The sequence below is a fragment of the Hemicordylus capensis genome, chromosome 6 (genome assembly GCF_027244095.1).
Source record: "Hemicordylus capensis ecotype Gifberg chromosome 6, rHemCap1.1.pri, whole genome shotgun sequence".
In the NCBI taxonomy this organism is placed as follows: domain Eukaryota; kingdom Metazoa; phylum Chordata; class Lepidosauria; order Squamata; family Cordylidae; genus Hemicordylus; species Hemicordylus capensis.
The window spans coordinates 169,564,860-169,588,203 of NC_069662.1; the positions used below are offsets into that span (position 1 = coordinate 169,564,860).

At 53.3% G+C, this 23,344-nt stretch overlaps 1 protein-coding gene across 1 annotated transcript; it reads left to right on the forward strand.

Moving 5' to 3' along the window:
- The first annotated feature begins 400 nt into the window (after window positions 1-400).
- On the forward strand, window positions 401-23,329 carry LOC128331379 (uncharacterized). Its single transcript, XM_053264723.1, has 12 exons — window positions 401-669; window positions 5,207-5,605; window positions 6,422-6,548; window positions 7,505-7,606; window positions 9,388-9,501; window positions 10,464-11,367; window positions 15,362-15,527; window positions 15,636-16,190; window positions 18,381-18,761; window positions 19,865-19,991; window positions 20,638-20,754; window positions 22,189-23,329. Exons 1-12 carry the CDS (start codon window positions 646-648, stop codon window positions 23,094-23,096), a joined length of 3,924 nt encoding a protein of 1,307 aa, XP_053120698.1. The 5' UTR covers window positions 401-645; the 3' UTR covers window positions 23,097-23,329.
- The last annotated feature ends 15 nt before the right edge of the window (window positions 23,330-23,344 follow it).

A 23,344-nucleotide genomic window follows, 5' to 3' on the forward strand; every position in this document is an offset into this window, starting at 1 on the left:
TCACAATGGCCAAAGTTGGAGTACCCCTGAGTTAATAAATAAATGGCTGGGGATGATGGGAGTTGTAGTCCAACGTAATCTCTGGACCCATACTGCTCAGTTAATAAATAAATGGCTGGGGATGATGGGAGTTGTAGTCCAACGTCATCTGTGGACCCAAGTTGGAGTACGGCTGAGTTAATATATAAATGGCTAGGGGTGATGGGAGTTGCAGTCCAACGTCATCTGCAGCCCCAAGCTGGGGAACCCGTGATTTAATATAGAAATGGCTGGGGGTGATGGGAGTTGTAGTCCAAAAAAATCTGCAGCTCCAAGTGGGAGAAGGACCCCTGGGTGGGACGATGATGGGGAGGGGGGAAAGAGGCTCCTCGGCTTGGCCAACCCTGGGCTGGAGGGAGGGGTGGCGGCAGGAAGCCTCCGGGTGGCGCCAGCGAGGACCTCCGGCCGGCAGGGGGCGCTGCGGCAAGGACACGGGCAGCCGCTCCGCTCCTGGCTACGGCGAGAGCAGCAGCTTCCTGGCACTGGCCCGGCACGGCCGCCGCTCGCTGGTTCGCTGCTCTTGCGCTGCGCTCCGCTGCTCGGCCAGCCCTTCCCCGCCTCGCCTCAGGCCCGCAGCAGCGGCGGCGAAGACGACGACGACGGGCCATGGCCGAGTGGAGCCCCGCCCAGGTGAGGCAGGAGCGGGCCCGCGGGGGGCGGTTGGGGCGAGATCCGGGCCCCGCGTGGGGGGGGGGCGAAGGCAGGAGGAGAAGCGGTTGCGGGGGGGGGATGCGGCCTCAGCGCCCCCGCCGTCCGCTCGTCGCCACCCCCCCGGGACTCCCCCCGCAGATGCCGAGCGAGGCTGGCCGCTGCTTCGCCCCTCGCTGCCCCGCGGGACGGAGAGCGGCAGCCCCGAGGGAAGAGGAGCCCCGCAGCCGCCGCCCCCCCGCGCCCTCCCTCTCTCCTTCCCGATTTGACGCAGCATCGCCTCCCTGTCAGTGGAGGCAGCGGCGCTCCTGGGGGGGGAGGGAGGGGGGCAGAAGGGGCCGGCCTCGGTCTCGCCTCATCTCACCCCCCCCCCCCGCAACCCCACGACGTTGGTTTTCTCTCCCGCTGACGAGCTGCTGCCTGGCCGGACCCTGCGCCTGGCGGGCTGCCTCTCCTCCTCCTCCTCCTGCTGCTTTTGCTTTTGGCATTGAAGCAAAACCTGGGAAAGGAGCCGCCCCCCCCCCGCGCGCATGGCCCCCATCCCACCAGTGGGGACCCGCGAAGGGCCGCCCCCCCCGCCGCCGCCCCGTGGCATTTGCCCTGCTGCGGTGCCCAGATGCTTTCAAGTCGCCCACCAAGGGGCAGTGAGCATCGGAGCCAGAGGAAGCTGCCATAGACTGAGTCAGACCCTGGGTCCCTCTAGCTCAGGATTGCCGGCACAGACTGGCAGCAGCGGCTTCTCCAAGGGCTGACCCAGTTCCGCTGGCTGCTTCCTCTGATCTCCCCTTTTCCACACATGCAGGGCAGTGTGTGCCTCTTGACCAGACCTGGCCCTGCTTGGCTTCTGCAAGATGGCTGCATCGTGTGCCTCCCAATGGTGCCCAGAGATTTAAAAATGGGATGCTGGTTTTGAGGAATCAGTTAGGCTTTTCTTTGTTCTTTCCTCCTAATTTATAGATGTGAATCTGGCCCGTGTAATTCTAGCACTGAAAGGCTGCCACGGGCCCTTTAGGCCAGCCTCTTGCTCAAAGGACATATTTACAGCCAAGCCTTGAAATTGTTTAATATTTCTCAGTGACAGTGTGTTTTTAGGCACTAGGGCCTTGCCTGAAGTATCCTTGATGGAAGCCTGCCCAGTCTTTCCTTGTAATCCCCAGAGACAGCATGTCCTAATGTCCTTAAGCACTTTTCTCCATTACTGGACTGCTCATGGAGTTAGATTTTTCTAAAAGTTCAACAAAACTTGCCTTCTTGTTACTTAATCCTTTTGCTGGTTGGATATCCCTATCTTGGATAGGGTTCACTTAGCCTGCTTATACAATGTTGTTTGCTCAGGTCAACACATAACCAGTCTTTTCATTCTTTCTTGCTCTAACGTGCCTTGTAAAACCTTCATAAACTTCAGAATTCTTTCCAATTTTCTCAACTGTGTTGACTTGTGCCATCCATGTATGTTCATGTGTTCAGCAGAATGATTAGTACCGTTGCTTCCTTAGTCTTGGAAATTGTACTTGTGCTGATGCAATTTAGATGCTTCGCTCCAAAGCCACCTGCCTGCTAGTCTTCAGAAGCCAAAAGCACAACTTTCCTTTTCCATCATACAGGTGAAACTCGGAAAATTAGAATATCGTGCAAAAGTCCATTAATTGCAGTAATGTAAATTAAAAGGTGAAACTGATATATGAGACAGACGCATTACATGCAAAGCGAGAGAAGTCAAGCCTTAATTTGTTATAATTGTGATGATCATGGCGTACAGCTCATGAAAACCCCAAATCCACAATCCCAGAAAATTAGAATATTACATGGAACCAAGAAGACAAGGATTGAAGAATAGAACAATATCGGACCTCTGAAAAGTATAAGCATGCATATGTATTCAGTACTTGGTTTGGGCCCCTTTTGCAGCAATTACTGCCTCAATGCAGCGTGGCATAGATGCTATCAGCCTGTGGCACTGATGAGGTATTATGGAAGACCAGGATGCTTCATTAGCGGCCTTCAGCTCTTCTGCATTGTTTGGTCTCATATCTCTCATCCTTCTCTTGGCAATGCCCCATAGATTCTCTATGGGGTCAGGTCAGGCGTGTTTGCTGGCCAATCAAGCACAGTACACTGTATACTTTTCAGAGGTCCGATATTGTTCTATTCTACAATACTCGGACCTCTGAAAAGTATACAGTGTACTGTGCTTGATTGGCCAGCAAACTCGCCTGACCTGACCCCATAGAGAATCTATGGGGCATTGCCAAGAGAAGGATGAGAGACATGAGACCAAACAATGCAGAATTGCTGAAGGCCGCTAATGAAGCATCCTGGTCTTCCATAATACCTCATCAGTGCCACAGGCTGATAGCATCCATGCCACGCTGCATTGAGGCAGTAATTGCTGCAAAAGGGGCCCAAACCAAGTACTGAATACATATGCATGCTTATACTTTTCAGAGGTCCGATATTGTTCTATTCTTCAATCCTTGTCTTCTTGGTTCCATGTAATATTCTAATTTTCTGAGATTGTGGATTTGGGGTTTTCATGAGCTGTACGCCATGATCATCACAATTATAACAAATTAAGGCTTGACTTATCTCGCTTTGCATGTAATGCGTCTGTCTCATATATCAGTTTCACCTTTTAATTTGCATTACTGAAATTAATGGACTTTTGCACGATATTCTAATTTTCCGAGTTTCACCTGTAATTTTCCGAGTTTCACCTGTATAACATTTTTCAGCTGCCAAAGGCTGAACTGTCACTCAACAGTGATCTGTTGAGTGTAACTCTATGGCTACATTTAATGGAGTCACCTCTCAGTTTTGCACAATGCAATCCCTGCTGCAGTGTAAGCCCTTCTAATCTGCTTACCTATCTAGTGTGACACCTCTGTCTCTGAGTGACTCTGTCACTGGTGTAGCACCACATGATTGTAATTGCAACATAACCAGCACTGGATGCGTGAAATGGCCACTACTTCATGTAATATCCATAAAGTGTAGCATGCATTCCAGTTGTTGTGTGGAGCATTTCCCTGTTGCTGTCAGCTACCAGGAATCCTTCCTGGTGGCATAGAGACTCTCCATGTGGCATACCATTCCTCATATTTGAGTTGCAGAATAATGACAAGCTTTGACTCTCTAGACTCCATGGGTGGCTTCCAGGTCCTTCAGAGAAGTATGAAAGGACTGCATCTGTCTAATTAATTACCATGATGGTGGTAATAACAACAGTCTCTTCCTCTTGAAGCCCTCTGCTAGTCTGTCCTGCCTGCCCTCTTCCCAGCCCTCCTTGTGTCGTCTGCTTTGTCTCTTCTCAGCCCCCTTTGTCTCCTCCACCCCTGGCTGTGCCTCTTGCCATGCTGCTTCCTGTGCCTGGAACAGGTTTCCCCCTCCCTGTTTGTCTGACCACTTATCCTCTTCACTTGTCTCTCTGGTTTCTCTTTTGATCGCTACCCTCTCTTGTTTTCCATCCATCTGGGAGCGAACATTTCCAAGTGCCAGGGTACTAATGGTGGCTGGTGAGTTCCAGCTGACTGTCCTCCTGGTGTGGCATTGCCAGGTGTGACTGCTTGCTTGCTTGCTTCTGTGCTTAACCGTGGGCAAAGTTGGTGGGGGGAGCGTGATCAGGCCATGTTCTCTCCTTATCCTGCTGAAGGACAAGTGTTTAAATCCAGCAGCATGACATGGTACTAATAACTGATGGATGAAACATGGGCAGGGACGGGGGACAGCAGAGTCAGCTCTGAAATCGTCTGTGCTGAAGCTTGAAAGGTGCCTGGAGAGGCACTCGGGTCATTTCCAGGTTTTGCACAGCACTTGAAGACCTGTTGATACTCAGGAATAGCCACCATGTGGTGACTTACTTCCAATAGGCATCCCTTTACATTTGTCTGTACCTTGGTTCATCTGCAGCCCCTGGTACGTCCTGTATGTGCAGGATTTTGCATCTGCCTGGATCACCACCCTAAGTTTCTAGTCTTTACGTACTTCTCTTACCAGGGTGTGTGTGTGTGCGTATGCACTTTAAATGGCATTTTTGAGAGAATCAGTAGGTGGACAGGACAGGCCTTCCAGTGTTCATGAGGGATTCAGCACTTTCCATGTCACTTCCCATGCTTGGCAGGAGCAGAAGTGTATAGAATGTGCAAACAGATCCATTTGCTGCGTCCCTTGGCCCAGTAGCTGGTGACTACTTTTCCTTTTTGAGGAAGGATCTTTCAAGAACATTTAGCCCCTAGATCCTTACCCTAGAAGCAGAGGTGCACCTAGGTTATTTTGGAGCCTGGACTTAAAGACCTTTGGAAGCCCCCTGAGCCCCCCCCCCACAGTATTTTAAACACATGTTTAACGTGACCACCACACCACCTAGGACAGACTAAAAAGGATTTGGAGGCCTTGGACTTTGGCCCTGAAGTCCTCTGCCTAGAAGTACTGGCAGAGCTGGACACTCCAGCAGGGGAGAGCTGCTTCCTTCCCAGGCTGTGTTGGTAGGTGACTCCTTTCCCACTTCTCTTCTTGCAAACAGGCCCTTGAGTGGGACGCGGAGCCCCAGCCCCTGGCAGCCCCTCAGCCCCTCAGCACCACTGAGCAAACGCCCATGGGGGATGTGCTCCCTGAGGCAGCAGAGCTGTCCCTGACAGTTGTGGCCGAAATCCAAGCGGTGGAGAGCAAGGTGGATTCTTACGCAGCACAGCTCATGAGTCTGGAGGGCAGGATGGGGATGGCTGAGACGAAGCTGGATGGCTGCGAGAAGACTGCGGTGGAGTTTGGGAACCAGCTGGAGAGCAAGTGGGCCGCCCTGGGGACCCTGATCCAGGAGTATGGGCAGCTCCAGAGGCGGCTGGAGAACATGGAGAACTTGCTGAAGAACCGCAACTTCTGGATCCTGAGGCTCCCCCCAGGCTCCAGAGGAGAAATCCCCAAGGTAAACATGTGCTGGGGGAGAGGCCAAACCTGACCGACTCCTTTTCTCTACCCACAGATGGCTGCTTTGTGTAAGCCACTGCCGAACTGGCTATACCACCAGTAATCCTAAATTGAGAGCCCTTCAACTTATGTTTGTCTTCAGTTGTTTTAACCGTCAAGACAGGAGTAAATTGGATGGGGTAAAATAGCACCTGGGTAATTAGAAGTCTTGCCTCCGTCTTGGCATAAGAGGCTCTGCCTAAATTCACTCTCTGGGGGAGAGACCCCCAAACCTTCCTCTTATTTCGTCAAGCCTTTCAGAGACTGAATAGCCTTGGGGATTTTTTAGCTTAAATTTAATACATGCTTTTAATTGTATTTCAAAATCCTTAGGACAGCGCTGTGTGTGTGTGTGGTGGGGCAGTGGGGGGGGGGGTGGAATCCTCCTCCAAGTCAGGCCCCTGTCTGATTTTAATATGTCTGCTTCATATTAAAAAATAACCATCCTGTAATCACAACAAGAGGCAGGTGAGTTGGTTTCCTCAAAATAATGGTCAGTGACCACAGAAAGGAGAAACTCCTTTTCCCAGCTCTGAGGAATCCAATTCAGGTTGAGATGTGGTTCACACAGTCATCTGACTCTAGTTTTAATGTGTGCTACTGACATTAGTGTGATTGTGTGAACCATGCCAAAGTGGGAATCTCTGATTTATCTCGGGCTGTAAAGCACCTTGGTGTGGGTTCACACAGCCACGCTAATGTGGGTAGCCCATGTTAAGTCTGGATTCCAGAGGAGGTGGGCCATTACTTCTCACACGGCTTGATGTGATTGCAGGTCCCTTTGCTGTTTGATGAAGCCTCCTGCAGTTTCTCTGAGCAAGAGTGGAGGAGTTTGGATGAAGGGCAGAAGGACCTCTACAGGCACATCATGAAGTGCAACTACAAGGCCGTGGTCTCAATGGGTAAGGAGGGCCCACGTGGTGTGGCTGAGCAAATGGTGTGTTGGGAGGAGAGGCTGGTGTGGATGAGTCCTAGTCCCCAGATGGCCTGCGGGCTCACTAGTTGGCTCCAGCTCAGTTGATCACCCTGAATAATCCAGACCAAGGTCATGAGTGGAGAACAGGGCACTGAAGACGGGAAGCCCCCATATCCTGTGTCAGGCCATTAGCCCATCTTGTCAAGTAAGGGGTGCAAGGGCCTTCCTGGAGATCGGTTTAACTGGAAGTGCCAGGATGGGACCTGGCACCTTCTGCCTGCAAAGTCTGCACTCTGTCTGCCACTAAGCTGTGACTCCTGTGGATAGGAGGTGCTTACAGAGCAAACATTTCCAGATAACTTGTGCAAGTGAGCCAAGCTGCAAAACTGGCATGGTCACTGGCCAGCCTGTCTTGGCAGGCAATTCTTTACTAACTCCAAATACGGTGATCAGTCCCTGAGTCCCTTTATGTGAACAAAACCCACCCACAAAGTCATTCCAGGAGAAATCAAAGTGGGTGGGAAGAGACCCAGTTGCTTTAATTCTGTCACCCATAGGATCTTAGGAACCTGGCTTATACTGAGTCAGACCATTGGTCTTTCTAGCTCCCTCTTGTCTACACTGACTGGTAGCAACTTTTCAAGTCTTCAGGCAGGAGTCTCTCCCAGCCCTACCTGGAGATGCTGCCAGGGATTGAAGCTGGGACCTTCTGCATGCCAAGCAGACCAATGCTATTCCACTGAACTATGGCCCTGAGGGGAATATCTTACAGTGCTCACAACTGGTCTCTCATCCAAATGCAAGCCAAGGTGGATCCTGCTTAACAAGAGGCCATTCATGTTGGCTACCACAAGACCAACCATCTTCCCACCGTACTCTTATCTGAAAGAAGAGGAAAGCAAAGCCTTGTTCTTGCTAAGAGTGTTCTTTTCCCACATGCAGATGCCGCCATTTCAAAACCTGACCTCCTTTCCCGGATTGAGCAAGGGGAAGTCATGGATCAGGGGGATGAGGAAAGAGAGCCCCTTAAAGAGTCCGTCCTGGGTGAGTAACAGAGTCTACAGCTTTGCAGCTGTGTGCGAGAGAGTTTGCTTAAATCCAGCACTAGCCCTGGAGGTACGAAGAGCCCGGTTTCTCAGACTTGTATCCTCAGATGTCGTCCGACTACAACTCCTATCACCTCCAGCCACAATGGGCAAAGGGAATTGATGGGGCTGTAATCCAACATTTGAGGACCCCTGACTTGGACAACAGCAAACAACTCGCACAACCTTGACAACATTTGCCAATCTCTTCTCTCCGCCTCTGTGGCCTCTGCGATTCTGCTCCCGATCCACTCGATGGGCCATTGCACTTGCCTCTCTCCATCTGCAATCTGTGCTGCCTTAAAAACAGGATGGAAATAATATTAATATTTATTATTAGAAATATTTATAACCCACTTTTCAGCAACAACAAATCTCAAGGCAGCTTACATAGCCAAGGCAATGAGCAAAGGGGTTATGTGCCCACAGAGGCACACAGTCTAAAGATGCACAGAAGGGAGGCCCCAGCAACATCCACTGGAAAGACCTGAAGCTGGGCTGGATCAAGGCAGTTGCTTTCCCCTTGCTAAATATAAGAGAAGCCCCCCTTTGAAAGGTGCTTCATTTGCACCGTGTACGTGACGGTGGTGGTGAGATCTGACGGCAGCTTCATCTTTCTTTGAGGTTTTAGTTCTTTGTGGATAAACGTTTGAGCCTCTGTAGTGTGCTGTGGGAAAGCATGTTTTGATGTAAGATGAGATGGACCTGGGTTCAGGCTCCTTTTTGTCCTGAAACTGGGGCCACCCCCAAAGAGCTGCCCTGCACAATCCAGAGAGGACTGCCTGGGGATCACTTGTAATGTTGAAGAGGATGCTGGGATGAAAATGCTTAACATGGCAAAAGCAGTCATGCTGATCCAGCACAAGGTTTGCTAAAGTGACAGTCCTGCCCATCCTGACCTGGGAGTGAATCACAGTTAAATCACTGGGGCTTACTTATGAGTAGATACGCATAGGATTGTGCCAGAAGTGAGCTTGGGCAGCTCCCTTCAGAACGTGCTTAACTCTTCCATGGAAATCCAAGAGCGTTAAACATGCCCCTGTTTTAAAAAAACCCAACCACCAAATACATCCCCCTGTTTTGCAGAACTCTTGTGAGGATAAAAAGGGACAATGTCCTGAGCCCTTGGGATGTGGCAGAAAAGAAACCAGTCTTCAAATGTGTTTGAATATTAAAAGCAGAGACTGGTTTTGTCCCCTGGGATTTCCACCAAGTTACTCAAGACTGTATAAACTGGGATTTCCACCCCCTTAAGACTGTCTTGAGGAGGTGGGAATCTGCACCAGGACAAGCTGAATTCTGCAATTGGCACAAATTATGCAAATCAAACACATTTTATTGTTCCCAGCATGTTCTCCCTCATCCTCGCTTCTGTGACTTCACCAGAAACCTCCTACATATGTACAAGCGCATCTTGTTGTAACAGCCATAAAGGCTAGAAACTTCTTTAAAAATTAAAAAAAGGACCATATTTCTCAGAATGTGGAATTCTCCACCCAAAGCACAGGTCTCATGCTTGTGCTGTGCTTATATGGAATTGCTGAGTAGTGCAATCAGTCCTTGAGTTCATGAAGAAGGTGGAGGTGATCCCACATGTCAGTTGTGAGGAGGTGAGCTATGTAATACTTCAGGTTGGGATGGGCTGGACCCACCGGAGAGCAGTCCCTTTGGAATCCTGTCTGAAATGTAGCGGTGGTGGTGGTCGTGGTGAGCGGTTGTTCCTCTTCTCCCTTTAAACAGGCTCTCCCATTTGTGCTCTCAACGATAGTTCCTGGATAGAACAGGAGGAGATGTCCCTTGTCAAAAGCATGGGGGACTTGGAGGAGAGAGAAATCCCTGGAGACTCCGACATGGGTGAGTTGGGCAGAGGTGGGGTTGGGGAGGCCTAGGAGCACCCTGTGATACTTGGGCTGGGAGAAACAGAGAGATACTGCTCCTGTGCCAAGGGCAGGAGGCAGTAAGGTGAACATGGTCAGAGGACAGGTAGAGAGGCAGTGGGCAGAGGAATTTCTCCCACCTTCTCCTGGGCTTCCCTTTGCTTTGGTTCCAGCCATCAACCATAGGAGAGCTGTGGAAGTGGGTAGGACACAGATTGCACCCAGTTAGGTTTCCTTACCATCAGGGCTTGTAGCCTTCTGTGATTCTGCATGCAGAATTTGGCATCCAAAGCAAACTCTGGCATTGAGCATTGGAGAAAGCTGTTAGGCAGCTGTCTGGAGAATGGAGTCTTGGGGCACTGAGAGGTAAGAGGCCAGTGTCTGGAATTCTGCACAGATCCCCGAGTATCTCAGCCTTCCTTTTAAAAACAAGTTTCCGACCCTTATGATCATGGAGACCTGTTTGGTTGACTAAGATAATTTCTACCCTGGTTTTTTGTCAATATGTTCCCCAAGATGGCTAACAATAACATGCACATATCAACAAAACACATTCCGCATATGGGGGAATGTTTTGCTTGTGCAATGGCAAAGGGACAATTTTTGCCTATCCCACCTTCCCTCTGTGGCCCCTGATTCCCCGCTCCCCCCCCATATGTCACTGAGACTTTTGCAGCCTTAGTACCATATTGGGGTCAGGAAAGAATTTCCCCCAGTTCAAACTGTCAGAACCCTGTTGAGAGGGTGGCAAATGTTCTTCCTCTGTAGCCAGTGGCCTGGCTTATCTGCTCGAGGCAGAGGTTCTCAAACCTGAGTCCCCAGATGTTGTCCCTTCAGCTCCCATAATTCTCAGCCATAATGGACCAGGGGGCTTTTTTGTTCCCTCCTACTGTATTCCCCTAAACACCACCAAATTGCCTGTTTTCGTTGTCTTACCAGGCACTCCACAGCTCCTAGAGGAAGACCCGGAAAGCTTAGAGCTGCCTGGCATGTTTCCCAGAAAATGGACGGAGGTGTTCCAGGGTCCAGGTGAGGAACTGCTCTGTGAAAGCCAGCCCATCTCCATCACTCCTCCCCGGAAGCCTCCCGGGAGCAACCTGAGACGGTCGGCTCGCTGCGTGGGAGATTCTCGGAAAGAGGACCCCTCCACGTTAGCGGTGGAAGCTCACAGCGGCCCATACATCTGCTGTGAGTGTGGGGAAGGCTTCCTGGACAAGCAGCTCTTCACTACCCACCAAAAGAGCCATGGGGGAGGAGGGACCTACCCGACAATGGACCTTGGAGGGGGCCTGAAGACAAAGCCCAGCCCAGCCACTCCCCAGCCGCGAGCTCAGGCTCCGGCCCGGCCCAAAGCTCCCAAGCGCCCTGAGCCCCAGAGAGGCCCCAGCCTCAAACCCAGTGCTGGGAAGCGCCCAGGAAACCACATGGTGGAGCGGCCATACACCTGCACGCAGTGCAAAGAGAGCTTCAAGCTGGAGGTGAGCCTCTTGCTCCACCAGAAGCTGCACACGGCAAAGGGGGACGGGCCTCTGACGTGCACCTACTGCGGCAAAGACTTCCGCGACCTTTCCAAGGCGGTCCGGCACCAGCGCATCCACACGGGCGAGAGGCCCTACCAGTGCACAGAGTGTGGGAAGAGCTTCATCCGGCGCGACCATCTCCTCAAGCACTGGCGCGTCCACACTGGCGAGACGCCCTACCAGTGCGCCACGTGTGGGAAGAACTTCCGCTACAAGGAGTCTCTGAACTGCCACCAGAAGATCCACACCCGCAACCCTACGGCGCACCACCTGGCTGTGGGGACTCACACCGGCCTCGTGGCCTTGAAGCAAGAGCAACCGTAGCGGCTCCCGCTCTGAGCTTGGCCACTCCCAGCATGCGGCAGCACAGGACCCATTTGCCCCCAGATGTAGCAGGGCATGCTGGGACACGGGGGTGGGGCGGGCTCCCTCTTGTGGACTGTTTGAGTGTAACTTGCCCCAGGTGAGGGGTTGGCACCAGGCCAAGACATAAGCTACGTCCTGCTTCTGCCCTGGTGGGATGCACTTTGCACTTGGACGGGCCTTGGCAGCCCCACCTCGGAGGCGGCTCCATTCTGCGGAGAACCGTGCTGCAGGCTGCACAGGGGGGCACCTGGTGAGGATTCCCTGCTGCTCCCTTCTGCACACGCAGGAGCCCAGCATCGCAAGTGCTGCCAGGCGACACTGTGGCAGAGCTTCTCCATGAGGTGAATGTCGGTACCCCATGAATCACACGGCAAGGACCAGGAACTCGGGAGGCGGCAGACATGAAAGCGCCTCTCCCTTTGATCCTGTCCAGAAGGGCTCCAGCCCCACTAAGCACCTCCTCGGAGCTGAAGTCAGAACCTGTCGCTTCCCAGTTAATTGTTACTAGTAAAGGTGTTTGTTTTTCCCCTTTTGAAACTGCGTTTGATTACACGCCCAGATAACGTGTACAAGTGAGAGCAGCTTCAACCAGACTCTGTAATGGGTCAATTATTATACAGCGCCAAGAGCTCGTGTTGTGTCGTTTCACCGTATTCCAGCAGGATATACCGCCTGCCCCTTAGTCCTCAGTTCTCACGCACTCTACGGCATCCGAGAACTGCCCCTGTTGTCTTCTTGTTGGTGTTAATTTTTTTTGTTCCAAAGGCATCTTTGTAAATATTGGTTGAATTATATATCAATTTCAGTGTTGTTGAGCTAAGTGTCAGCTGAGGTGACTGTAATGAACCAGCTTTTCCTCCATGTGATGTCAGGTGTTTGGTCTGTGGCTGCGTTTCTTTTGTAACACTTTATTTTGCAAAATATGTCAATACAGTGTGTCTCTTCTGAAGCCCTTGACTCATCTCTGGCTAGGGGGTATAAAGAAGTCTGGCTGAGGCAGTGCTCAGAGGCAGGTGAATTTATCCATAGAGCCTCTTGTTCCCTGACATTTAGGGAGCTGAAGAGCATCTAGGCTCCAAGTTCCCTCCCTGGCTTCTCCAGGATAGGGCTGAGAGAGACTCCTGCCTGCAACCTGGGAGAAGCCGCTGCCAGTCTGTGTAGACAATACTGAGCTAGATAGACCAATGGTCTGACTCAGTATATGGCAGCTTCCTATGTTCCTAAGAATTCCATGATTGTAGTAGCTGGTCTTGATGAAGCTACCTTCTCCTGAGTCAGGCTTTGGGTCCGTCTAGCCCAGTGTGCTGTTCTTTGACAGGCAGCAGCTTGCTGAGAGATCTTTCCTGCAACCTGATCTTTTTTTACCCAGAGGTGCCCTGGCATCTTGGACCCAGGGCCTGATAGTGGCGGCTTCACAAGCCAAGGCTTGAGTCTGGGACCTTCTGCAGGCAAAGCATATGCTCTGCCCACTGCTCTGCTACAGGCCCCACCCCTGAAGAAGAATACGAGATCCTGTCCTGGAAAAGCTGGACTGCAACCTGTATGAATTAGGCAAACAGAGGTCACTTGAGTGCTTTCTCCGATTTTGCATCATTCATTTTGTATGGGAAGGGAAAGACCACTCCTTGTCCTTAACTAGTGGTCATCTCACGAGCTGCCTCTCTGATTTCTGCAGTTTCCAGAGGTGCTGCACTTCAGGGTCACAAGGGCTGGAAATCTGCTTCTTAGAATGAAAGTGGAAGTTTTGAGGAAGCGGAACTCTGCACCCTCTACCACACTACAATGCTGTTATTTTAAAACATGTATACCCTGCTTTGTAAAATTACAGTACCTGGCAGCAAATCTAAAAACAATCCCAGAAACACACTAGGGCAGTTCACACAATCGGCAGTAGGGTAGAAGAAACCTCACGTAGGAGCTCTGCATACTCCTGGCTTTTGATCGTGTGTCAGTTGAAAGTGAGGTGGGGCACTTGATCGTGAGCTAAGCCCCAGCTGGGTAAGAGTAGCATGCCCTACCCAGATTCCGTCCCCAGAACAAGGTAGGAAGCAAAATTCTCCTAGCCAGCTGGGGCTTGACAGACGCTCAAGCTCCCCACCTCTGATCTTGTTTTTAACTGACACATGATTGAAAGTCGGAAGCATGCGGAGCTCCTGAATTTGGATATGAGGCTTCTCCTGCCCTCATGTCGATGGAGTGTCCTGCTCTGTCCTAACAGTGGGTGGCTTCCTCTCGTGGCAGGGTACTCTCTGCACAACTCCCTGCTCAAGTTATCAGCTGGCCTAGTGGTCCATCTCGCCTAGTACAGCCTGGCATAGGGGACCTGTTAGCAGGAGAGGCCGAGGCCTAGTAGAGGGCTTCCACCACTTTGCTTCTAAAATGAGGGGCTCCGAGCCACCCGGAAACCCCGTCCTCTGCTCGGGAAGGTCTGCCTCTGGAGAGAAGGCTGGCGCGAGGGGGAATGGCCTTTGTTGTCGTCTTCACGCATTGGCGGTGCCACTTGATACAGAAAGTGGCTTCTTCTGGATCCTCTGCTTGGAGCATCTTGGGGTGGGGGGAACAGCAAGGGCAGGTCATCTTGGGAGTGTTTTGTTCTCTGTCCTAGACCTTTAAACTCTGCCTCGAGGACCTTGGGGGTCCCTTTGCTGAGGGCTTGGCTAGAGTCTGGTTTGTCAGTGGTTTGTCCTAATGAGTGAGGGGGGCACCAAAGGAGGCGCAGCTGCCTCCGCTTCCTGGCAGCAGCTGGGGTGGCTGCCGCCATGGCCCAAGGCAGCACAGCCCCTGGGTGGGGCCACCCAAACTGCTACCAGGAAGCAGAGAGGCAGTTGAGCCTCCTTTCGTGCCCCCTTGTCTCAATGGGATGAGCCGCTACTGCTCGGGGTTATGGAGTGGTGCCGCTGGGTAGCTGTCACTGGCCCAGAGCCCTCAGAAAAGCCCGTGGCTTGTCCTCGAGACCACGTCTGTGCCCAGAGCCTGTGTGTAGTGGTGGCAGAGTGACACTCCTGGGGCCCACCCAGATAGGAGATGGCCATGGAGGCCAGCTGGCCAAGGACCTTGGTGCCTGGAGCGGCCCTGGGTTCACCGCACACAAGAACAGCCCTGCTGGATCAGGCCCAAGAAGGCCTCTCTAGTCCAGCATCCTGTTTCACACAGTGGCCCACCAGCGGCCTCTGGGGAGCCCACAGGCAAGGGGTATGTGCATGCCCTCTCTCCTGCTGCTGTTGCTCCCCTGCAACTGGGATTTGGAGGCATCTTGCCTCTGAGGCTGGAGGTGGCCCACAGCCATCAGACTAGTAGCCATTGAGAGACCTGCTCTCCATGAATCTGTCTAAACACATTTTCAAGGTGGCCATCGCCACATCCCATGGCAAGGAATTCCATAGATCAGTTATGCGCTGTGTGAAAAAGTACTTCCTCTTGTGGGTCCTAAATCCCCCGACCTTCAATTTCATGGGATGACTCCTGGTTCTAGTGGGGGGGGGGGTGTGAGAGAGAAATTTCTCTCTGTCTACCCTCCCCACACCTTGCATCATTTTATACACTCTTAGCCTGGCTGACAGTCTTGGGGCAGGGAGGAGTGGCCCACCCCCAGGGTTGCAGACCTTTGCGTGCCCAAGTTGTGCTTTGGGATGAACTATGCCCAGGGTCGCTAAGATGGGTCCCCAGCACTGCTGGACTACAGCTCCCACCATTCCCAAAGACCAGTGTGGCTGAGGATGATGGGAGTTGTAGTCCAACAGCAGCTGGGGCCTCCAGCTTGGGAACCCCTGGACTAAGCCACTATCGGGTAAAGGCAGAAGAGCCTTTCAAAGGCACAGCACCCAAATGCCACTGCCGGTCTGCTTCCATGGAGCCCTGGGGGGGGGGGCAACCTCTGGGTCACTGGGCCGCCCTCCTCCTCCTCCTCCTCCTCCTCCTCGCCTTCCGCAAGAAGCGCCTTGTGCTTTGAAGCGGCCCCAAGAGCGGGCAAGCCAGGCTCGGCTTGTACTTCTGTCCAAAGCGCGCAGGAGGGCGGCGGCGGCGGCGGCGAGTCCGATGGGATGTCCGAGCCGAAGAGCAGCGGAAGGAAAACCAAGGAGGGCCGATCACCGGCTGCAGCCACAAGACACGCGGCCAGGCAGGCGGGGGCCTTTAGCTGACCCCCTAAGGGGCCCGCAGCCGAGCCTGGCTGGGTCGGGCATGGTCAGGAGGGCAGCCACCACCACCCACCCACCCACCCTGTAAGGTAGGCCAGTGCCAGAGGCGGCAGGTGGGGCGGCCGGGCGGGTTCAAGGCGGCCGGGGCAAGAGATTCCAGCCCGCCGGGGCTGCTTCCTCCGCGGCTGAACCGCCCCCAGCCAAGCCGGCAGGCACGGATTCCCCCCCCGCCCCCGCCCCCGCCCCCGCCCCCGGGTGTGTGTTCGAGCCGAGAGCCGAGCCGCGCTCCTGCCTCTGCAAGGCGAGCCGGGTCCCCCCGCAGGCCGGCCGGGCCGAGGCGGCGGCGAGCGTGCGCGGCTCCTCCTCTTCCCCTCTGCCCCCAGCGGACTCGGGACCCGCAGCGGCCACCTCCCCTCCCGCTCCTGCTTCGTAGCGCGGATCCGTTCCGGGGCTGGGCGCCGCCGCTCCTCCTGCTCCTGCTCCTGCTCCTCCCTGCTGCCTGCCTGGGCCAGAGACCGAGTCTTGCTCGCTGGCTGAGGACGCGCCGCCTCTGCCTCCTCCTCCTCCTCCTCCTCCTCCTCGTCGTAGCGCGGCGGAGAACCGTGATGGCTGCTGCGGCTGCTGGGTGGGATTCTGCTGCCCAGGTAAAAAAAAACAAAACCCCAACCCCCAAGGGCGGGGGGCGCCCAAGAAGCTCCTCCGGCTCCAAGTCTGGCTCGGGGCGGGGGGGGCCGCGAGAGGGCTCCAGTCCCCGACAGGCTCCCGCCCAGCTTGCTGGTCCGGAAGCCCGTGCCCCGCCCCCGCGCCCTCCGAGGGCATGGCACTCTGCTCACGCTCAGAAGCAAGCACCCGCCTTCTGGGGCACAGGCGAAGCCCTGGCTGGGTGCTGGTGGCCGCAGCAGCAGGAAGGCTTTCCTTGCCCTGCATCGTTTCCCCCGGCAGGTCTTGTGCTCACCAGCAGCAGGAGCAGCAGCAGCACGTTTTGTGCATGCAGGGGAGATGCGTTTTTCTGCAGTTGGACGCACAGAGTTTAGCAGGAGTTAGTTCCTTTAAATGTTTTCTTAAAAACAAATAGGGGAGGGGGGAAACCAACAATATTCATCTTCATTTTCTCACTCCCCCTAGCCTTGTGCGAATAATATATGAAAGGGCTAATTCCTTGGCTTGTCAGAGGGATCCACTGACTCCTCTTAAACTCTGCCTAAGCAGTTGATGAGTTGAAGTGAACAGCTGTGACATGGTGGAGCAAAACACACAGAGAAAAGAAGTATATCTCATGGGGACGTAGGCTGGTACTGAGTGAGGCCATTGGTCTATCTAGCTCAACATTGTCTACACAGACTGGCAGCGGCTCTCTGAGCCCCACCTGGAGATGCCAGAGGTTGGAGCTGGGACCTTCCAAATGTAAAGCAGACACTCTGCCCCCCTGGACTACGGCCCCTTCCTCTAACTAAGGGGCATATCTTACAGCACTTGCCTGTAGTCTCCCATCCAAATCCAAACCAAGGTGGACCCTGTTTAGCAAAGGGGATGATCTATGCTCACTCTCCCCAAACTGGCTCAATCCCCTAACCTCATTATCCTTCCCTATTTCTTGTTCTCTCCTGGTCACAAAAAGTGCAGAGGGTGGGGGTGCTTGCAGCAGTTCGTGCAGTAGGAAAAAAGCTAAGAATAAACTCTGCCCTGCCATCCAGAGTTGCAGCTAGGTAATTTTGGAGCCTGGAGCTAAAGGCCTTTGGAGGCCCCCCTGCTGCAAGTTCAGCATCATTTTTAGACACCTACATTTTTGAGGGCACAAACCACACCACCCAGGACAGACTAAAGACAATTTGGGGGCCCACAGGGGATGTGGAGGCCTGGACCTTGGCCCCAAAGTCCGGAGGTAAGAGTGCCTCTGCCCCCACCAGTGTTCCCTCCAATCTTTTCCATCTGTGTGCAGAATGAGTTTTGTTCTGGGCAGCAGTATCAAGGCAGTGTGCGCACACACCTGCATTCAGGGTGGGGCCTTCCTGATTCAGCCTGAGCGGGATCTGCAATTAACTGAGCAGGCATCAGAACACTTGTGAGCGTGCATACACGTGCGCATGCCTTAGAGGGAACACTACCTTCCCTCCTTAGGTGCTCCCCTAACAGAGGGTGTGCTAATATTAATGTTAGAGTGAGTGTGTGTGTGTGTGTGTGTGTGTGTGTGTGTGATATTAATACACAGAGTGTGTGCCATTATATTAATCCCTTTGGCAGTTCTGTAACTTGTGCACATGGTGCCAGGCACTTCTGTGCTGCTGTGCCCAGGTGCAGACGCAGGAATCCTCTTCATCTCTGTGAAATGCCCATGTAGCAAGCAACATGACTTGTCCCCTTAGCTAAGCAGGGGCTGCCCTGGTTGCATATGGATGGGAGATTAGAAGTCTGAGCACTGTAAGATATTCCCCTCAGGGGATGGAGCCACTCTGGGAAGAGCAGAAGGTTCCAAGTTCCCTTCCTGGGAGCATCTCCAAGGTAGGGCTGAGAGAGACTCCTGCCTGCAAGTCTGGAGAAGCCGCTGCCAGTCTGGGTAGGCAATACTGAGCTAGGTGGACCAATGGTCTGACTCAGTATATGGCAGCTTCCTGTCTTCCTATATTCTTCCTATCTGGTGGGCATGGAAAGGGTGGCACAGTGGCATTCATGTTGGGGTGAAGAGCAGGTCTTGTGGCAGTGGGCACAAATGGCCCCCTTTGTTAAGCAGGGTCTCCTCTGCCCTCGAAGGGGCAACCAGCAATTGTGCGATGCCTTGACCTGGGGCTTTTTGTCTCTTCTGATGTGGCGCCTGATATCTCTGCTCTTGCTCACAGGGTTTGGACTGGGATGTGGCGTCTGTGCAGCCGGCTCGTTTGCAACCCTGCTTCCGTCCCAAGCGCAGCTGTGAGGAGGAACCCCACCAGCAGGCTGCCGAGATCTCCCTTTGGACCGTGGTCGCTGCAGTGCAAGCTGTGGAGAGGAAGGTGGATGTCCACTCTGGGCGGCTCCTGACTCTGGAGCGGAGGACAGGATTGGCTGAGAAGAAACTCTCGGGCATGGAGAAAGCCATGATGGAGTTTGGGAACCACCTGGGGGCCCTGCTCCAGGAATACGGGCAGCTCCAGAGGAGGCTGGAGAACATGGAGAACCTGCTGAAGAACCGCAACTTCTGGATCCTGAGGCTTCCTCCAGGCTCTAGAGGAGAAATCCCCAAGGTGAGAGTGTGCCAGAATACAGCCGCAGCCTCACTGCTGTTGAGTGTGCCAAAGACCATTTCCATCTCTGCAGATCATTGACTTCTCTTTGGCCTTTTGCCAAATGCCAGGCGCTGGTTTTTTCCTCCCCCTGCCCCTGCCCAGCAGAGTTTCTCCAAACGGAGGTCCCCTCTCGTTATCCTGGTAATAGCCATTGAGAGCGAGGAGAGCTGGTCTTGAGTTAGCCTGCATGAATGGCCCCCTTTGCTAAGCAGGGTCATTTGAATGGGAGGCTACATGTGTGAGCCCTGTAAGATGCTTGGGGTAGTGGTGGGCAAGCTGTTTTTGGACTATAACTCCCAGCACCCCAAGCTACCATTTATTGTGGCTGGGGAAGATGGGATTTGTAGTTCAACAACTTCTGGAGGGCCAGGTTTGCCCACCCTGCTGCCTTAGGGGATGGGGCCGCTCTGGGAAGAGCATCTAGGTTCCAAGTTCCCTCCCTGGTAGCTTCTCCAAGATAGAGCTGAGAGAGAGAGACTCCTGCCTGCAACCTGGGAGAAGCCGCTGCCAGTTTGTGTAGGCAATACTGAGCTAGATGGACCAAGGGTCTGACTCAGTAGGAGGCAGCTTCCAGTGTTCCTATGAGAGACCTACTCTCTGTATGCTAACTTGCCTAATCCTCTTCTAAAGACAGCTTGGCCAGTGTCTATTTACACATCTGGTGGCGTGGCAGGAAATTCTATCAGTTAATTCTCCATTGTGTAAAGAAATACTCTCTTCTTTCTGTGCTGAACTTACCTCTGAAAGGCCTGTGCTGGGATAATTCCGAATGGGTTTTGATGTCAAAGGTGCCAAACTCATGGCTGAGCTGAGATATGACCCCAGGGCCAAACTCAGCATTTTCCATCAAATTGCAGCAGTCCTCTTACAGTGGGAATTCTTGAACTCGGGTCCTCAGGTGTTGTTGGGCCACAACTCCCACAGGCCATTGTGGCTGGGGAGTTCTAGTCCGACAACATCTGGGGTCCCAAGGAGGAGAGCCTCTGGGCTGCCATTTCCAGCATGATGCTTTCTCTTGATTCCAAATCCCCCTTGCAGCCTGTTCTTCTTCGTGATTCCAGGTGCCCGTAACCTTTGATGAGGTCTCTGTCTATTTCTCGGAGCAGGAGTGGGGCAACCTGGACGAGTGGCAGAAGGAGCTCTACAAGCATGTGATGAAGGGGAACTACGAGTCCTTGATCTCGCTGGGTAACAAGAGCTAGAAGCAGCTGACTCTTGTGGGTGGTTGAGCAAAAAGACCCCGAGCGTGGTCTGAAGGCATCCGAGGCAGCAACCCTGCTGGAGCGAAGCAGGTCTGGGTCTGCTCAGTGCCCGAGGGGGAGACTGCTGACCTCCTTGGGGGAAAGGCAGGACAGATATGAAATAAATGAGGCGAACCATAAGCTAGTTAAGATCTTACATTCAGGAGAACCAGAGTCTGCTCTGGGCATCAGCGGGGCACACCTCCCCACATCCCCAGCCACAATGGCCTTCGGGAGCTGTGGTCCGACAACATCTCGGGACCCAAGTTGGATTGTGGCTGCAGCTGTAAGCACCCCTACTGAGGGAGGGAGTGCTGTGATTCTCAGTAGGACTTACTTTTGAGTCAACAGGCATGGGACCTAAGTGAAGTTGTGAAGCAGTTTGCTGCCGAGGCTCAGGGTGTGTGTTGTTTGTGTGTGGCTGTTATTGTTCAGCAAGGAAAGGAAGGGGAAGCCGGAATGGGCATGGAAATTGGAGATGGATAGCAAGAGGGTCGGGGTGAAGGCAGAGGACGACACTGGAGAGAAAATGGAGAATGAGCAGTGTCGGGGATTAAGTATTCCTGTGATCTTTGCATTTCTCCTCCTTTCAGATTATGCCATTGCCAAGCCTGACCTGTTATCGCGGATTGAACGTGGGGAGGAGCCTTGCGTGGAGGATCAGGGCCATTCTGAGGAAGGAGGCGAGATCCTCGGCAGTCTCAGCACAGGCAAGTTATGGGGACTGTGATTCGTGGGGGACTGTGTGGGGACTGTGTGGGCCAGGAAGGAGGCCCTTTCCCCATCCCCAGAGTGCCAGGCAGAGGAGAGGCACACGCACAGTCTCTCAGCTGAGAGGATGATCTTTTTGTATTTGGATAGTGCTTGGACCCAGGGAGGGAAGGCATTTCAAGGATCCACAGCTGAGGAGTTGTGTTCTACAATGCTGGGTCATGCCCCCCAACCCCCAAATGCCAGGCCTGCCTCATTTAAATGTTAAGGCAATCATTATGTAATAGAATAGAATAATTTGCCAGGTCAGTACCATTCTGAACTGCCTCAAATCCATAATTGAAGTGCAAGGAGAACAATAATAATACTTAATCTACTGTGGAACATAGGAAGCTGCCATCTACTGAGTCAGACCCTTGGTCCATCTAGCTCAGGATTGTCTACCCAGATTGGCAGCAGCTTCTCCAAGGCTGCAGGCAGGAGTCTCTCTCTGCCCTATCTTGGAGATGTTGCCAGGGAGGGAACTTGGAAGCTTCTGCATGCAAGCAGGCAGGCGCTCTTCCCAGAGTGGCCCCATCCCCTGAGGGGACAATCTTACAGTGCTTACACATGTAGTCTCCCATTCAAATGCAAACCAGGGTGGACTCTGCTTAGCAAAGGGGGCAATTCATGCTTGCAACCTCAAGACCAGCTCTCCTGTGCATAAAAATATAAGAACCGTCTTTCTGGATCAGACCCAAAGCCTATTTAGTCCAGCATCCTGTTTCCTGCAGTGCCCAGGCAGATGTCTTTGGAAAGCCCCCAAGCAGAAGATGAAGCTGTGCCCGCTCTCCTGCTGTTGCCCCCCTGCAGCTGGTATTCAGAAGCATCTTGCATCTGAGCTTGGAGGGAACATGTAGCCATCAAGACTAGTAGCCATGGATAGTCCTGTCCTCCTTCATCAAAGTGTCTAACCCCCTTTGAAAGCCGTCCAAGCTGGTGGCCATCACCACATCCCATGGTAGAGAATTCCATAGATTAATTATGTGCTGTGTGAAGGAGGACGTCCTTTTGTCCGTCCTAAATTTCCTGCCAGTCAGCCTCCTGGGATAACTCCTCATCCTTTTGTCATGAGAGAGAGAGGTAATAACTTATCTCAACCCAGTTGCTACATCATGTGAAATATTATAAGGCTCAATAATAACCCTATGAGTCAGCTTTTTTTCTGCATGAACCCGCCCCCACCCCCCGGCGATCGTTTTGGTTGCCCTCTTCTGCCCATTTTGCAGCTCTGTCATATTTATGAGACATGGCAAGCAGAACTGTACACTTAATTCCAAGTGTGGCCACACCATAGACTTGTAGAACTTGTAGTGGTTTTATTGTTTATCCCAGCATAGAAGGTCTGTCCCCCGATCCATTTTGCCTCTCTTCTGGACCTCTTCTCCCTGCAGATGCTGGACTCTTCACTCTGGTGCACCCTGGGGAAGAGACGGGGCCTGGAGACCTAGGACTGTACAGTACACTGGATCAGGCCGTGCTCCATCTCCCTGAGCAGGGCCTGGCCTGTGTAGATGGGCAGGTGGCTGGCCCTGGAGGTGGCTTGGAAGAAACCGCCGAGAGCGAGAGAGACTGTGGAGACTTCACCACCATCATTGTCCAGGAGGGGGTTCTGCCTGGGGAGGCGCCATATGTATGCCCTGAATGTGGGAAGAGCTTCCTCTATGAGGAGCAGTATGAGCTGCACCAGAGAACTCACCCCCACGTGTCTCCTGAACCCAGAGGGAGCCTCGCAGCAAACCTCCAGCCAGGGACCAAGATGCACACCTGCCCTGAATGCGGGCGGTGCTTCTCTCACCAGGGCAGCCTTAGCAAACACCGCCTGTGGCACTCAGGGGAGCGCCCGCACACGTGTGCCGAGTGCAAGAAGAGTTTCCGTCTGAAGATCAACCTGCGCCTCCATCAGCGGACGCATGCGGTGGGCGGGAAGGTGGGCTCCTACATCTGCGGCGAGTGTGGGCGGGGCTTTAACCACCACTCCAACTTCCTGCGGCATCAGATGATCCACACTGGGGAGAGGCCTTATGCCTGTGGCGAGTGTGGGAAGACCTTCATCCGTAAGGAGCACCTTGCCACCCATGGCCGGTTGCACACCGGGGAGCGGCCGTACCAGTGCCCCCTCTGCCAGAAAAGCTTCACCCGCAAGCAGCACCTGGTGGGGCACCAGCGCCTCCACGAGGCTGAGACACCCAGGCTGGAAAGTGGTCCACCATCAAAACAGCGGCAAGACCAGTGGGGCAGATCGAAGCCACGGGCAGAGGCTAATGTGCTCCCTCTCGATCGGGAGATGTTCCCCCCCTAAGCAGTCTGGTAAATGTTGCCAGGGAGCACTGACTGGGACCCAGAAGTGTAACTGTATGATGGGAAAGGGAGTAGTGGTGATGGTGGCCATCTTGGACTGAACCACTTGGTGTTCTCCAATGACACTGGCTCGCTATGGCTGGTGACAGAAAGCAAGGTCTTGTGGTCTGGAGCCATGACGGATTTCTACACACTCGCCCAAGATGCAGGCAAAATAAACACTGGAGAAATGGATCTATTTCTTGTCCA